The following is a 17,515-nucleotide window of genomic DNA, read 5'->3' on the forward strand; positions in this document are numbered from 1 at the left end:
TTTTGATATCCCTTCCTTTGGTGATTGGAGCTTCAAAACAAGAGCTTTTTCTTTGTTTATAAAACAAACAACAAAACCCAACCTCCGCACTCTGGCAGGAGCTGAGTAATGAAGAACAGCAACAAACATGTAATCACATGCCATTAAGGAAAACAAAAATTCAGCAAGGAATTGGCTTTCAGTTTCCAAGAGGAAACAACAGTGGGATGGGGAAAGCAATTTAAGAACTATGAGAGATACCATGGCATTATCAAAACTTTACAAGTTATCAGTAAAATAACACATTCTGATCAAGCAGCCAACAGTGGAGATGCTTTTAGAAATTCATTATGGTATTTCTGCAGTAATGCGCAGTGTCCTGCAAATCTCCAGGGAGGCACAACAAGAGAAAGCTTAACTCCTAGAGAATATTCTGGAAAGCACCTAAGAGATTTAGGAGCACAGGTTCCACTGCAGTTCACTAATAAGAAAACAGAACATACCTCTAGTAACACCTTCCATATAGCCAACTGGGGGTGGCTTTTTTATTATTATTATTTTGCAAATTTTGATTGCTGCTAGTTGGACACCAACATCAAAATTTTGCTCTCACTGAAGTCAATAGGAAGTTTATTAAAAGGGAGTGTTAACTTCCGTGGGATCAGGATAAGGTCCAAATGATTTTAAGACTCAAGGGTCCACATAAGCCTCATAAGAAAAAACTCTCAGCGTTTTCACAGATTTATTTCAGTGAATATGTTGACCTTTGTTATATCTACGCAACCCACTACAATCCTTACATTTGTCATGGACCACATTTTCAAAGGTGCACAGCACCCAACAGCTCCCATTGTTCTCTCTGCTCTTCTAAAATCTTGCCAGATTGTGTTGTGGTACCTAAATGTGAGAATCTGGGTTAAAGTGTGGGTGCTGAGCACTTTTGGAAAGCTGACCCTATGTGTAGCATAGATAAAATGTGGAGTAGTTAGGTATCTTGTTTTTTCCTGGGTCTTTTTAATAATTTAAAAAAAAAAAATCACTTCACTTGCTTATGTTTCTGTTTTTTCTCTAGTCAGTGCAGAGATTCTGTGGTGGTAAGTGCTAGGAATAGTTGCCATGTGGGGTAGATAGAATGTGTGTGGTTGATAACTGATATGAGGTCTGTAGCTAACTGATCTGACTCCAGAGACTAGCTGATCTAGAGGAACTTTTCCATCTGATTTCTATAATCATCAGTAAATCATATTCCTGCCTTTTGTCATATCCATTTTGAACTTATACTCAAAGGTTATGAGCATCTCCCATCGCTGCAGCTTCCATTGGCATTAGCAGGAAATAGTGGGTGCTGAGCACCTTTGAAAATCAGGTCTCATTTGAAAATGGATATTATATAAAAGAAGGAACCCAAATTACTGATGATCATAGAAATTGGAGATTAAAAGACTCTCTTTTAATACTCTAGACTTGTACTCTAGTCCAATGTCTTGCCTTGCAGAATTGTTCTGTACGGTATATTTTAAGTGTTCTTTTTCCATGATAGCTCCCATTGTGTAGGTATCTAGTGTATGCCACAGAAAAATATTTTATAAAAATGTGCCGTTACTCTAGGTACCTTCACTGTTCAACTTGATGAATGCACTTGGCCATTGACCTTGTACCTTGCCGAATGCCCAAGGCATTCTGGTGTCTGCACGACTTGTTAACATATTATCTACAGTATGTAATATCATAACCACTGGCACTGACATCTACCTTTCCTAAGTGAGTCATTTCCCCCCCCCCCCCCCCCCCCGCAACCTTCCTCCTAGCGTTTGATTGCAGGACCAGCTTGCAACTTAATTTTCTGCCTTCAATAAGTTCGCTTTTTCGCCTTTCCCAAATAATAGACTCAGACACTCTGACTGCTGACAAAAAAAGAATGTCCTTGGATAGGTCCTAAGCCAGCATTAAACTTTCTAACATTAAGACTGCAAAGAAAGCAGAGGGTAACTTTAATGGAAATGCCATGCATCCCCCGCCCTCCCCCCCCCCAACATAGTTATTGAAAATTGAGAAAATCTGAAGTATCACGGAACCAGAATGGGCAGAAAGCAATCATGGAAACTCAGAATCGTGTAATGGTAACAAGTAGAAAAATACAACAGTTACTTAGTGCAACTTTAGAAGTGACATCATGAATTGGCCTGGATCTTTTCTTTGAACTGTTGTTATGGAATTTCTCAGTTTGTACAGAATAATGCCATCCACTGTAACATTTTATATATTAAAACGCTGGTTAATAAATGATTTACCTCTGTTCCAAACGGAGATTCCCATTATCCTTACTTTTATGAAATAATGGATGTGGAGTATCCTTAAATTCTGATGACAAAAAAGATAGTTGTGTTTTCAGAGAGAGGATTAATCAGTTTTTTTTTAATGTTACAGATGAATACTTTATAATCCATTCACAAACCCCTGGGTTTACAACTGACCTACGAGTTCAGTCCACTACTGGAAAGTCTGAAATTTGTGGCTGCCTACTGTTCCGAAATCAGCTTTGGGCAGGAAAGATGCCAAATATGTAACACACGAGGTGTTTTCATAATTGCTGTTCAGTGCTGGAGTCCAGGCCAGCACTCAGCTCAGCCATCATCACATTCCCTGATCAGGATAGGTTCCATCATATAGCTGTCCGCACCCAGTCACACTCCAACCATATCTTCCTTCACGCAGGCACGTAGTAATCTGACTTTCCATACAGCAGAACTCCAGCCTCCCTCTCTTCTGTAACCAGAAAACTGACCTCACCTTCCTCCCTTCGTACTTGGGGCCTTTTCTTAAAATTTAATTTGAGGGAATTTTGCAGAAATTAAAGATTTTTGTGTTTTCCACAAAAGCCCAGAATCTTGGCAACTTCTCCACTAGTTCTTAAGGGGAAGAGCATGATGTGCTGCCCCAGCAGGGAACTGCCGTTAATATTAGGCACTAGACGTACTACTTGGGTCTAAGTGACTTCTACTACTACTAGAATTTCCAGCATTAGATGCTAAAACTGTTGTTAGACTCTAACTCTGCAAGTGCAGGGGGGTGAGTAGGAAGAAGCGGGGGACAGGTTTCTTTACTTCAGGTGATCAGCTCTTGGGAATTGAGCCTTAAGCAAACTAACATTCTGGCCTTTCTCTGCCATAGCAGGTTAATTCCTTTTGGACCATTTTCGCCTGTCATCCTCTAATCACTTTGCACCACTGAACCTCCACCTCTGTCATAAGCTAGGATCAGAGAAGTAACTGCAGAGGAAACTGCCAAAATATGGGGTGCATAGAAATCACTGGGACACACATTCCCTAGTAACCGTTGTATTGAACTTAAGCATTCTTAGTGCTGATATAGCGCTCCTGCTTGTGCGCCTGTAATGCACTCAGTACGTGGGCTCTTACATCTGCAAGGTCCTGTGCAAATGCATATGAATGAGTAAATTAATACTTAGTATTTCTGCAATTAAACCACATAGTTTGCTAGCCTATTGCTTACATTTTTAAACTACAAATCAGAACCTATACGGAAGATTCTATTCTGTGCCAACATCCAGTTGTCACAGAGGAAGCGGGGGGGGGGGGGGGGGGAAGAGTCAGGGGAGCCTACTACGACTGACTCTGAAGCTGCCCCAATCCCTGCTAGGTTGGAACATCCATGGGGCTGCTCTAACCTATGCCAGCTAGCTATGAAATCCAAGAGACCATATGTCAGTTCAAAATAGATGAAGCACGGGTATGCTCTGCCCCATCCTGACACACATGCTCCTGCCTCCAGATGCCCTTATGCCAGGATAAGGGTGGAGGATAGTTGGCACTGCAGTTGGTTATGCTGTTTTACCCTATCTGAGAGCGCCTCAATGGCAGATAAATTCTTAGCTGGCTAGTTAAAGGCCGAATTCCACCATTTTGCACCCTCTGAGCTGCACAAAGTTGTGGAGGAGAGAATCAGCTCAAAATATACAACCGAGTGGAGCAAAGAGACAGAGCTCTTATTGCAGGTTAAGAAGCAGGCGTGATAGGAACTGTGGCAACTGTAATGTCTTTGGACAAGGAGCATGTCTTTATGTGTATATAAAGTATGATGTAAATGTATAGCAATATGGCAATAACTGAAACTGGCTGCAAAAAAGAAAGCAACACTGATCAGTTTAATTTTACTGAGTTAAATGTACAAAGCAAAGAAACAACATGAATCTATATTTTACAACCCTTTAAGTATTCCATACTCATGTAAGTAATGCCAATGAAATCAATGGTGCTATTGGTGGAAGAGTTGCAGATTTGGGCCCATACATTGTAAAACGTAAATTTAGATTTTTAAAATTTTCCATTTTTGCGAATCTGAGATTAATGACACAAGAAAGGTTTGGGGGTTTTTAAGCACATAGAACTCGACTGATCACCGTGTCAGTGGAGTTACAGTGATGTCGCACGGTGGTCGATCAGATCCGTATTTTTTCTATAATCATAGACAGGGAGGTTGAATTTCTCAAATTTTTAATTCACATTCTAGAGGAAATAGAACAGATACAGTCTTAGTGGCAAACATGCCTTCATGCAGAAAATCCACAGGAAGGATGAATTTATGCTGCAAAGCTTGATGGGTTGGAACTGGCAGCGTTTCCAACAAATCATGTGAAGAGGAGGCAGAGTTTATTGGCTTGCGAAGGAGAGACTGGTGTCATGCCTCTCTAAACACACACACACACACACACACACACACACACACACACACAGAAATGCTGCAGCTGTCTGGACATCCAAGGGAAAGCTGCCTGCCCTCCACTTTGCAGCAGCAAGTTTCCAAGTTCCTAGGTGTGGTTCAGAATGCTGTCAACAACCACAGGTTTGACAGGGGATGATGTTCTATATGGCAGAGTGGTTGTCCTCCAGCCCTCACTTCCTAAACCCGCAGAGTCCCTCCTGCCTTTTTCCAGCAGAGAAACCTCAACTGAATTGGAGGGGGATGGGATTTCTGGCTCTATTGCTTCTGACAGTTCTCCTCCTATTCCCCCCCACCACCAAATTGTTGCACAGTGCAGAGGAGACAGAATCTCATTTACTTTACTCTGTGCTATTGATAGATGGATTTGTACGCACACATTGCGATGTATATTAGCTCCTTATCAAAATGCTTGTCTAACCCTTTCATAGGGTGGAAAGAGATGAAAGAGCAGGGACTAGCTTGCCCCGACAGGGGCAATCTTTATGTAAATGAGGCTGGGAACTGGAATTTTTAAAGCTGGTCCTTTGAGTCTGCCTGGTTTGTTTATGGATAACAGTCCATAAACACAAAGCCCAGCTACACCTGATTGACAGATGAATCCAAAAAAAAGAAGAGATAATCAACTAGCTAATTCCAGAATGAGGTTATATGGGATTATGTCTACCGCAAACCCGCCTACCAATAGAATAGTCTTCTCTACAGGTAAGTGATGATAATACCCTCTGGCAGCAACCAATTCACTTCAGTACCTTAGAAATGCACTTAATATTCATTCAGCTGCTCTGTGGACTCCCTTGTTTTCTCCACTTGGACACTTCACCTCTGGATGATTGATTTAGAATGTTTCACCTAGAGTAAGTTGCTGTGACTCTTGTGCTAAAAGGGGCAAGTCCTTCCTCCAGCCTGAGTCTGAAGCGTGTGGACGGTGTCCGGAGAGGTCAGCTGGAGTTCTGGAGGGAAATTGAATTTGCCGATCGTCACCACCATTACCCGGTGGCAGAGCCATAGCTGGGCTGCTCCACAGAGACTCCCAGAGCCTCTGGGTGCCAGTAGGACACTCCAGTGGGAGGACTTCGCCAGTAAATCCACATAGCCTCAGATGCACAACCAGCTCCCTTATCTCACCACCAAAAGCTCCTCTGTGTGCAGCCTTCCTCCTGTCTGCGCAGGGGAGTGTAACTGGTTCCATTGCATTTAGGGCTTTCCATAGCCCTTACAGGGGCTGCCCGGCTTGTCTGCAACATTCTGCTCTTTGACAATGGCTTTCTTTAAAGTCTGTTAAATGTGAAACCTGGCATTCGTGCACAGCTGAAGTGACAATGTCTGCCTTTCCTCAAGCATTACAGGTCCAGCAGCAACGTTCGCTTGGCTGCATCATACAGCCTGGATGCTCTGTGGTGTGCATTTTATGACACTAGCAATTGATTAAGCTAGTTATTTGGCAGAGAAACCAATACATACTAATTTGACTCCATGCCTTTACTGGGGTTGTGCAGGTACAAATGAGAACAGAATTTGGAAATTATGTATGTATTGTTTCAGTTTTTTCAGTTGATAACCATGAATTTGGTCTAACATAAAAATGAAGTAGGACTGGGAAAACTGCTTATAGTACATTTTCTCTTCTGCCTGTATCATACGGTGACCTGAAACTCCAACTTTTATCCCGTTAGTGTGCCTCCTCTGTACTTTATTATGGTGGTTGGTGCCATCTGACTGCACTGTTTAAAAGGATGCATTAAAAAGTTGGTGGGGGAATGTCTAACAGGTTTGATAGTAAAGTTCAGGGTTACTTTACAGCTGGTGTAAAACAACTCATATTTTGAGGTAATAGGATACTTTAAAAAAAATCTGTGCCTGATTCTCCTTTACAACCATTTACCCTGTCCCTTTATGCTGCTTTGGCATTTATGCTCATTTTAAGGCTCCTTAGCTCTGCCACAGCTCAGTAAAGAAGGTTTTGTATAAATGAGAATTGGGCTCAGTGTTTTTATCGTGGTTGCCTAGTGTTCAGTGCATGTGGTATGATTTGCCCCAAGAGCTTTTAGGTTTTTATCGATTAGCAAAAGTTTATTCATTTTTTAAAAGAAATCTGCTATTGATGAGATCAGAAATAAAATGTGAGAGAACAATTAGTCTGAAGTTAGATGGTGAAGTTTTCGATCGTCGTCTTGATCCCTGCTGGTCTAACCAGTTCAGTACATTTATTGGTAGCTGAGGTACCTGTCCCAGGAGTGGGGTGTGTTGGGTGAATGATTGTGACACTGAGGCCACAGGCAAAACCAAAACTTCAGTGCAAATCTAAGGGATAATACTTTCTGAACAAGAGATACTGCAACAATCAAACTCTCAGAGCTTCCATTCAACCATTCATGGTGAGTACATCCAGAATCTTCAAATATCTCTTAGACTAAAGCACTTACTGTTTCCACTAAGTTTAAATCTCCTCCTCCCCAAACTCCAAAGAAGGAGGTGCGGAGGGGAATTGGTCCTGGTCCAACCAGCTCTAACTATTTATAGTGATTAAGGGTTTGGAACGGGTCCCATATGAGGAGAGATTAAAGAGGCTAGGACTCTTCAGCTTGGAAAAGAGGAGACTAAGGTGGGATATGATAGAGGTATATAAAATCATGAGTGATGTGGAGAAAGTGGATAAGGAAAAGTTATTTACTTATTCCCATAATACAAGAACTAGGGGTCATCAAATGAAATTAATAGGCAGCAGGTTTAAAACAAATAAAAGGAAGTTCTTCTTCACGCAGCGCACAGTCAACTTGTGGAACTCCTTGCCTGAGGAGGTTGTGAAGGCTAGGACTAGAACAGAGTTTAAAAGAGAACTGGATAAATTCATGGTGGTTAAGTCCATTAATGGCTATTAGCCAGGACGGGTAAGGAATGGTGTCCCTAGCCTCTGTCTGTCAGAGGGTGGAGATGGATGGCAGGAGAGAGATCACTTGATCATTGCCTGTTAGGTTCACTCCCTCTGGGGCACCTGGCATTGGCCACTGTCGGTAGACAGGATACTGGGCTAGATGGACCTTTGGTCTGACCCGGTATGGCCTTTCTTATGTTCTTATTGTGCATTTCCTCTTGGACCTCAGCCCATAGAAGAGAGGAGCATGCTAATAGCTGCCGTTGTCTGCTGCCTTCTAGCTTCTGGAGAGGCACTGCCTGTCAACCTTAACTCGTATTAATAATGTTTGTGGGCAGTAAATACTAAACTGAATTTGCCCCTTTTCATTGTGTGAATACCAGTAGTGCTATTGACAATGGACACATAGTCAATAATACCAGTAATCTGTAAAAGTGAAAAATGTCCACATTTGCATGACTTAAAATTCATTCTGTTTACATACTCTGTTGGTTGTACCGATTCAAGTCTTGCAGGGAGTATTCTGGGCCAGGTTTCCCATGTGCTCAGCATCCAGCAGGCTCTCATTGTGACAGTTTATGGCCAGATTTTCCAAAGTGCTTGGAACCCAACATGCTGTGGTCTTTTGGAAATCCCAACTTTATAAAGGGAGAAGGCGGCAAAACAGAAGTGAAGTGGAAGATATTTTTCATTTTAGGTTCAAAATAAGCATAGCTCTCACAAAGCACTGTCATTATTTCCAATATGATGTATAGTCCAAAATGTAAACAACTTGGCCATATTTTTTTTCAGTGGAATAGTCAGGATACAAACCCTTGTCTGTGTCTTTCTGTGTAGAATGCTCAGAATGCAGCCTGGATATTTCCTACTTATTGTAGTGAAAATGTCACTGTGATCTACTGAATGGAATGCCATCAGTTACACTCCTGTACTGACCACAGAGGGCCCAGGCCTTCAAGGTGCAGAGTGCTCTCAAGTCCTGTTGTAGTCAGTGGACCTGGAAGGAACTCATTGCCTTGAACAAACGGGGCAGAAGTGAATGATAGTAAATATGGCCCCAGCTCCGCAAAGTATATAAGCATATGTCTAACTTTAAGCATGTGAGTAGCTTGAAGCATTGACTTCAGTGGTTCTCCAAACATGCCTACGGTTAAGCACACGACTAAGTGCTTTGCTGAATCAAGGCCTGTGACATGAAGAAACAGAATTACTGAATGGAATACCCAGTCACATACTCCCTCTCTCTGACACCCTGCTCACACATCACGCTCCTGTGACACTTGCCGTAACAGTCTTTTGTAAGATTGACAATGAGTGTAGTGCGCAAAGGTAGTAAACACAGGGTTTTCCTTAATACATGGAGCTCTGAGTTTGCTTTCATTTCTTGTCTGCTGAGTTATTAAATGCTGGGTCATGGGAAACGAATGAGAAAAATGTATAAACGATTTATGTTTCATCAGCGGTTCTTAAAGAATATATGGCAAATTACAGAGCCTGCATTTAAGGACATCGCTGGGGATGCATGTCTTAAGCTTCGCAGAGATGGAGGGTGAGGGTGTAGTAGAGAGCACAATGCTCATTACATCATTATTGTCTGATGAATGGCCAAATTCAGCCTTCATATTGACTACTATTTTCCCTTCTGGTGTTTTCCTGTGTTGAGCAGTCGTGCAGTAACTAGGATCTGTGAGAAATACTGACTCCCGCTGAGACAGGAAAAAAATATATTCACAAGACAGAACCAAATAAGCACAGAGAAACATATAGACAGACACCGTGCACTGTTTTGTTTCAAAGGGTGGGAGGCTCAGCATTTTGTGAGAATCAGGCCCTTTAAGTGTCTCAAGTTGGGAACCCAAAAGCACTAGTCACTTTTGCAATTCTTGTCAAAGATGATGTCTCTCTAGACTGGGAGATGTCTGTTCTTGCTTTGTAGGAGGTTGCATAACTAAAAAAATTCTCCATGAGGAGAATAATGGCACATACTGTATATCCACTGTATGGAAAGTAGGGGGGAAAAGCAGCCCTTTTGCTCACATACACACAAAAAAGGGATTCTCCTCCTCCTAACCACAAAACCACCTATTTAAGGAGGGAAGCAGCAGCCAAACCAAGGTGCTGTACCATGCAGAAAGTTTTCTTTCTGAAATGATTATTCAGACTATTCCATTCATGCAGCCGGCGTAATGATATGATGACATTGAGTATATTTCCATTGGATGTTTCACGGGCCGCTTTGCCAGCAGAAGCAATTTCTAGAACTGGAGCTCGTGTATGAATTTCCCACTTGTGTGCTATCACAGTGTTTGCATTCTTGAGAATGAAAGGACTTGAGGTTGAATTGTAAAGCTGTTTGCAGGTCTGGTCTCTCACCCACAGTGATGGTTTACAGCTTCTGAAAACAGCTCAAGGGAAACCTTGCTGTTTGGTGTGGGGAGAGTTATTTATGTGTTATTTGAACCACTGTGATGCTTAGGAGGGAGAGAATTCTCAGCTAATGACTGCTCAAGATGAACTGCAGTATACTTGTCCAGCACATTTAGCAATAATGGCCTGAATCCCATAGTCCTTACTCAGGCAAAACTCCCATTGACTTAATTGGAAGGCTTGCCTTAATAGTATGTGAAAGGCCAGCTTGTTTGCCTAATGGGGGAGGGAAGCACAATCTCTTCTCCGGTCCCTTGTACACAGATAGGTCATAAAGCTGTACCATCTTTTGGGATAGTAAAGCCTGCTCTCTTCTGCTTCCTCTTGTACATTCAGGCCAGAGTTGAGGTGACATGCCCCTTCCCTTCTCTCCACCCACTCTAGGGAGTTTGCACCCCTGGGGACTCTCAGAAGACGCAGTCCTTCCCTGCCATCTCCAGAGCGTAGGGACTCTGATTGTCTGGAGTGCATACGTGCAGGGATGGGGGCAGGAGAGACACTGTGCCAGAGCCACAGAGCCAGGAACAATCTAATCCTGAGTAAGAACTGCAAGATTTGGCCCATGACTTGCATTGTGAGATATCAGATAAGTTGCTATAGGTCTGTTTCTTACTTAGGGATTTGCTGGGGTTGATTTTGGTGGAGCCATATGGCTAAAACTTGATATTTTATGTTGTCAGCCAAGACATGTTCTTCCCTTAACTTTCTAAAATCAATTGTTGTTTCTTTTTACTATAAAGAGGGGGCAGAAATACCTTTATGGTGATTTCAGACATTAGCTGAAGCACCTGCAAGCCTGATGCACTATAAAATATGTCTTCTGTAAAACCTCAATCAACAGGATTCTGTAAACCTTGGCTCAGACCAATGCCTCCTTCAGAAATCAAGTAGAAGCTTTTGTTCTTTTTGAGAAGGCTAACATACAAGTATGGGCCTTAAACAGTAGAGTTAAAAACATTCAACTTTGGCAAATATACAATCTCTACAAAGAATAGGTGTGTTAATGTTTATTAACTTCAGAAATGTCCTAGTCATCAGTCATTTGATACTATATTGTGTGGCCAGTGTTTGTAGAGGTCTTGAACTCTTACTGTCTTCATATTCCTTGCATTTTTTTACTCTTGCTGGATCGGATTTTACAAAGAGCTCTGTGCTGTGGGTGCTACTGAGTGCTGAGCACTTTGAAAATTTGTCCCTGTGTGTGTAGGTGCCCATGCACATAATACCACCTGTGGTGGTTCTGCCCTTATGGCGGACTCTATCATGCATTTTTGTCTGCTTCACCTGAACCTCTGCCCACTAACCCATCTCTTCCAGAAACACTTTCAATGCTCTGTTCTTTGGAGCAGTTTCAAAGAGCTGCTGTTTAAAAGAGAAAACAACAAGCCTGTCAGAAAAATGCTTCCTTCTTTCCCCTGTGCTCCAATTTGACAGTTCTGAAATTTGGGACAGGGGGTATTCAGTGCTGCTCCAATGCAGGGTTAAGGTTCTGCCGCACATGCAGGGGGGGAAGGTGTGTGTAAGGGAATACACGATGGAGTGATTAATTTTTTTTTCAGCATAACCACATTACTCGCACGTGAGGAAGCCACAAGTGAGTTGCGCAAACCACCCCAGACTAGTGCCAACAAAACCATTACACCATCCCAGCACCATCATGTGTGCTGTGAGTTGCTTTCATGTTTCAGAAAAATGATTCCAGGTTACGGAGTTTTTTAAACAAAAAAATTGGCCTGAATCTCCTCTCACGCCACACCCTCAGATACCATGGTGATGGGAGGAGGGGAGATCCATGTGACGAATTGCAGAGCCACGTGACAGATGAATTTATCATGTACCTTTGATCACTTCACCAACTCACTGCCCACTGATCCATCTCCCCTGGGACCTAGGATACATTGGAATTAGAGGTGTAATTTCCAGCATGTGTAGACCTACCCATAGCTTTGATCAAGCTACTGCACAGTGTAGCTATGGCAGCACAGGTAGTGGGGACAGGCTGTCACCCCGAGTACATACCTAGGGTATCAGATGGGATCATACAAAGGGCAGCTGGCTCCTTCTGCTGCTCGAGTCGCAGTGGTGACACCTCTGTTTTTATCACAGTAACCGGATGAACGTTAGCGTAAGTACGTCTACCTGAGCTGGAAATTACATCCTCCTCAGGACTTATTCGAACCAGAGGAATGACATTTGTGTATCCCCATTTACAGGAGGGTGCTTATCAAGCAAAGATTTTTAAAATTTATTGATTTGGGCATAAGTTTTCGTGGGTTGCATCTGAAGAAGTGGGTTTTTTTACCCACAAAAGCTTATGCCCAAATAAATCGGTTAGTCTTTAAGGTGCCACCGGACTCCTTGTTGTTTTTGTGGATACAGACTAACACGGCGACCCCCTGATACTTAAAAACTTATTGTTTCTCTGTAGCGTCTCTTCTCAGCGGACTGGATGGTCTGGATTCCATGTACAGCAACGTAGAGCAGCAGCTAAATGAAACGCTGAGACGACGCAGGCATGCAGGAGACAATGACTACAACATTGAAGTGCTTCTAGGAGTGGATGATTCTGTAGTCCGATTCCACGGCAAAGAACATGTTCAAAACTACCTCCTCACCCTTATGAACATAGTGAGTATCTATTACAGGTCCTCATCGTTTCCTCTGAAATGTAATATGAGCCTTAAAATATTTATCAGTGTTCATTTATTTATTCTTTGTATTGCTGTAGCACCTAGAAATCCCAGTTGTGAACCAGGGGTTTACTGTGCAAGGTGCTGCACAGACTTCTACGGGGTCGTTTGTATCTGCTGTATGATCAGAATCTATTGCCTTTTTTAAAAAAAATGTTGGTTCCTTTTTCAGTGGACGTTCCTTTTAATCCGTTTTTTATCACAAACTTTTCTACAGGCATATGCCTCTTCTGCCAAGTCTCCACGAATTTCTGAGCTTTGGCCCTTGCTGAAAATCGATCCTGCGTGCAGCTGTCTGCTATGCACAAAATAACCAATTGGGCCCTAATTCCACAAATCAGTTCACGCAGGAAGTGCCCTGTGCCAATGCAGAGCCTCGGAAAAGTCCCCACTGACTTCAGTTGGCTTTGTCTGAGTAAGAGCTAGCGAAGGACCTCAGGACTTCCCTCTGGTTTTACTATCAATTTATCTAGGAGGAAAATAGCCATTTTTAAAAATGGAATAAGGGTATGTCTACACTACGAGAGTAGTTCGATTTTAGTTAAATCGAATATGTGGAATCGATATTACAAAGTCAAACGTGTGTGTCCACACTAAGGACAGTAATTCGACTTTGTCAGTCCACACTAACGGGGCAAGCGTCGACATTGGAAGCGGTGCACTGTGGGCAGCTATCCCACAGTTCCCGCAGTCCCCGCTGCCCATTGGAATTCTGGGTCGAGCCGCCATTGCCTTCTGGGTAAAAAAATGTGTCGAGGGTGCTTTTGGGTAACTGTCGTCATCCAACCGTCACTCCCGCCCTCCCTCCCTGAAAGCGCCGGCGGGAAATCAGTTCGCGCACTTTTCTGGTCAGTGACAGCGCGGACGCCACAGCACTGCGAGCATGGATCCCGCTGTGACCATCGCTGCAGTTGTGGCCGTTGTCAACGCATCGCAGCTCATCATCGACCTTTCACTGAGGCAGATAGAAATCAGGCGAGGAGGCTACGGCACCGGGGTCAGGACCTGAACTCCGAGAGTAGCACACGCCTGTCTGAAACCACGACACCCAGTGCCGAGGACATCACGGTGGCAATGGGTCTTGTGGATACTGTGGAACGGCGATTCTGGGCCCGTGAAACAAGCACGGACTGGTGGGACCGCATAGTGCTTCAGGTCTGGGATGAATCCCAGTGGCTGCGAAACTTTCGCATGCGGAAGGGGACTTTCCTCGAACTTTGTGAGTTGCTGTCCCCTGCCCTGAAGCGCAAGGACACCCGGATGCGAGCAGCCCTGACTGTCCAGAAGCGAGTGGCCATAGCCCTCTGGAAGCTTGCAACGCCGGACAGCTACCGGTCAGTCGCGAACCAGTTTGGCGTGGGCAAGTCTACCGTGGGGGTTGTTGTCATGCAAGTAGCCAAGGCAATCGTGAAGGTACTGCTGTCAAAGGTAGTGACCCTGGGAAACGCGCAGGCCATCATAGATGGCTTCGCCGCGATGGGATTCCCAAACTGCGGTGGGGCTATAGATGGAACTCACATCCCTATCCTGGGACCGGACCACCAGGCCAGCCAGTACATCAACCGAAAGGGCTACTTTTCAATGGTGCTGCAAGCACTGGTGGACCATAAGGGACGTTTTACTAACATCAACGTTGGATGGCCGGGCAAGGTTCATGACGCTCGCGTGTTCAGGAACTCTGGTCTGTTTAGAAGGCTGCAGGAAGGTATTTACTTCCCGGACCACAAAATAACTCTTGGGGATGTGGAGATGCCTACAGTGATCCTCGGGGACCCAGCATACCCGCTAATGCCCTGGCTCATGAAGCCCTATACTGGCGCCCTGGACACAGAAAAAGAACTGTTCAACTACCGGCTCAGCAAGTGCAGAATGGTGGTGGAGTGTGCTTTTGGCCGTCTCAAGGGGAGATGGAGAAGCTTACTGACTCGCTGTGATCTCAGCGAAACCAATATCCCCATTGTTATTGCAGCTTGCTGTGTGCTCCACAATCTCTGTGAGAGCAAGGGGGAGACCTTTATGGTGGGGTGGGAGGTTGAGGCAAATCGCCTGGCTGCTGATTACTCCCAGCCAGACAGCCGGGAGATTAGAAGAGCCCAGCGGGACGCACTGTGCATCCGGGAGGCTTTGAAAGACAGTTTCCAGACTGAGCAGGGTCACCAGTGAATTTTAAGTTTGTGGACTCAGAACCTGAACTTGCCACCGTTTCTTTACCCAGTTACCGTTGACTATCCTCTCCAGTTACATACCCCCTTCACCCCCTTCCCAAAAAATAAAATCTGTTCTGTTTTGTTAATGAACACCGTTGTCTTTATTACTGTTTTCGCGGGAATGTTTTAAACCTGGGACGCAGACTGTGGCGGGGTGCGGGTTTACTGTTGTGATGCAAATGATGCTTCTAAACTCCAGGAATGACGGGTTCCGCAGTGGTGGACTGGTTGTTTCAACAGAGCCTGCCAGCCCTCCTGGGCGGGACAGCGTGTATGTGTCGGCTATGTGACTGTCTGGCAGGGGGAGGAGGGTTACAGCTCCCCTGCTGCGGGGCTCTGTGATGCATTAGATCTGTAACTGCCCTCCCCCGCCACAAAGTCACAGAGCAACCCCCCCCCCCCAGAACACGAAAACCACCTCCCAGATTGAACAGGGTCACTAGTCACTGCACTGGGTATGTGTCCTGATCCTGGACCTGACCCCGCCTCTGTACCCTGGTAAAGGTGACTGTCCTGTCCAATTACCATGCCCCTTCCCCTCGTTCAGACAGACTCTCCTCCAAAATAAAATCATGGAAACAGTAATTAACAGAAACGAATATTTTATTATGAACCACACATGAAACGTGGGGGTTGAAACTTGCACGGGGGCTTCTGTGAGGTGTGTAGGAAAGGACTTTTAAAATTTTGGGGAATGAGAGCCTTCTAGTGCTAGAGCAGTCTGCAGGGGTTGACTGAAAGTTTTAACGGCCCTTGCCGCCCCTCCTTCTTTGTACTTTGGGTGAGGGGGGTGTGGGACTTGGTGGCGGGGGAGGGCGGTTAGAGATAGACCGCAGCGGGGCTCTGTCCTCCTGCCTCCGGTCTTGCAGAACATCCACAAGGCGCCGGAGCGTGTCCGTTTGCTCCCTCAGAAGTCCAAGCAGCTTTTCAGTAGCCTGCTGGTCCTCCTGACGCCACCTCTCCTCCCGTTCCATGACTGCTCGGTGCATTTGGGACAAGTTCTCCCTCCACTGTGTCTGCTGGGCTGCCTGGGCTCGGGAACAGCTCATTAGTTCTGAGAACATGTCCTCCCGCGTCTTCTTCTTCCTCCTCCTAATCTGCGCTAGCCTCTGGGAGTGTGCTGACAGGCTGGGTTGGGAGACAGTCGCAGATGTGTCTGTGTGAATGGGAAAAATGGAGTGAATTCCTGAGACAGATAAATGAAGTTGTGTACAAAGAACCTAGTCTTTCTCTGTGAACAAGACCATGCACTGCACCTCTCACATGCGCACTCAGGACAAGGTCGAATTTTCGGCCATCGCCTTCAGTGCCTGGGGTCCTGCAGTGGTCTTGCAGTTATCTGAGAAGCGTGGCAGGACACCTGAACTTCTGTAGCGTGCAATCATGGTAAGCCGTAGACTTCTGGCTGCTTAAAACTGTACTAGTAGCACTGGCCTCCTTTCACATTGAAAGCAATGCCAGTCTCTGCTGCCAGCAATCAGGACAGCATGAACTATGCCCCTGTCCCACCCCCTCGCGGCTGTTCCAGGGAAAGATCCCTGTATGCTGCCCCTCTCCCTCCACCGCGTGGCTGTAAAGCAGTCCCAATACTAACATTCCCCTCCCTAATTCAAAGCAGGGCGTAATGAGCGACATCACCCTGCTGAGGATCTCGGAGTCCCAGAGGGAAAGGATGTTTCGAGAAAGCCTTCAGAAACCAGGGCCGTTTGCCGCTATGCTCTGCAGGGCGATGATACCAGACTATCTGATGGTGTCGTGGCGCGGTAACGTGTCCTACCACGGAGGGCCCACTAAGATCGCCCTACCCAGGAACCTGATGAACAGGCTGGAAATGTACCTTCTTGAGACCTACGAGGAGTTCTCCTATGAGGATTTCGCCTCCATCCCCGGCCATATTGACCGGATTTTCGCGTAGGTGCACTGGGACTAAAGAGTGGAGCGTCTTGGGCAGCATAATCATGACTTACCGGACATTGTAAAAAAAATTTTAAATACTTGGGACTAAATTGTGAAGAGCCTAAGGCAGACAAATCATGAAAAACCCTTTGTTACGATTGTAAATATTCCAGTTTTTTTGCAGTTAATTGTTTACATGTTTAAGCACTTTAATAAACAGCCATTGTTAATATTATAAATATTCTAGTTCTTGTAAAAATAAATGTTTAGATATTTAAAGCACTCACTGCTTGATCCTTCCCCTGATTCTGTCTCCGGGGTAAGGGATGGGGACGGTTGGTAGGGGATCTCGGTAAGGGTGATGAAGAGCTCCTGGCTGTCGGGGAAATCAGCGGTGCCAGCGCTGTCGACTGCCTCGTCCTCCTCATCTCCTTCTTCATCTTCCCCGTCCGCTAACATGTCCGACGAGGAACCTGCCGCGGACAATATCCCATCCTCAGAGTCCACGGTCAGTGGTGGGGTAGTGGTGGCGGCCGCACCTAGGATGGAATGCAGTGCCTCGTAGAAACGGGATGTGTGGGGATGGGATCCGGAGCGTCCGTTTGCCTCTTTGGTTTTTTGGTAGCCTTGTCTCAGCTCCTTGATTTTCACGCGGCACTGCGTTGCATCCCGGCTGTATCCTCTCTCTGCCATGGCTTTAG

At 45.1% G+C, this 17,515-nt stretch overlaps 1 protein-coding gene across 1 annotated transcript in view; it reads left to right on the forward strand.

Moving 5' to 3' along the window:
• The window catches only part of ADAMTS3 (ADAM metallopeptidase with thrombospondin type 1 motif 3), a 187,677-nt gene that overhangs the window by 121,311 nt on the left and 48,851 nt on the right, over positions 1-17,515 (forward strand). The window contains 1 exon segment of the mRNA XM_065405119.1: positions 12,450-12,649. Coding sequence (XP_065261191.1) covers positions 12,450-12,649 — 200 coding nt within the window.

This window comes from Emys orbicularis, chromosome 5 (genome assembly GCF_028017835.1).
Source record: "Emys orbicularis isolate rEmyOrb1 chromosome 5, rEmyOrb1.hap1, whole genome shotgun sequence".
Classification (NCBI taxonomy): Eukaryota; Metazoa; Chordata; order Testudines; family Emydidae; genus Emys; species Emys orbicularis.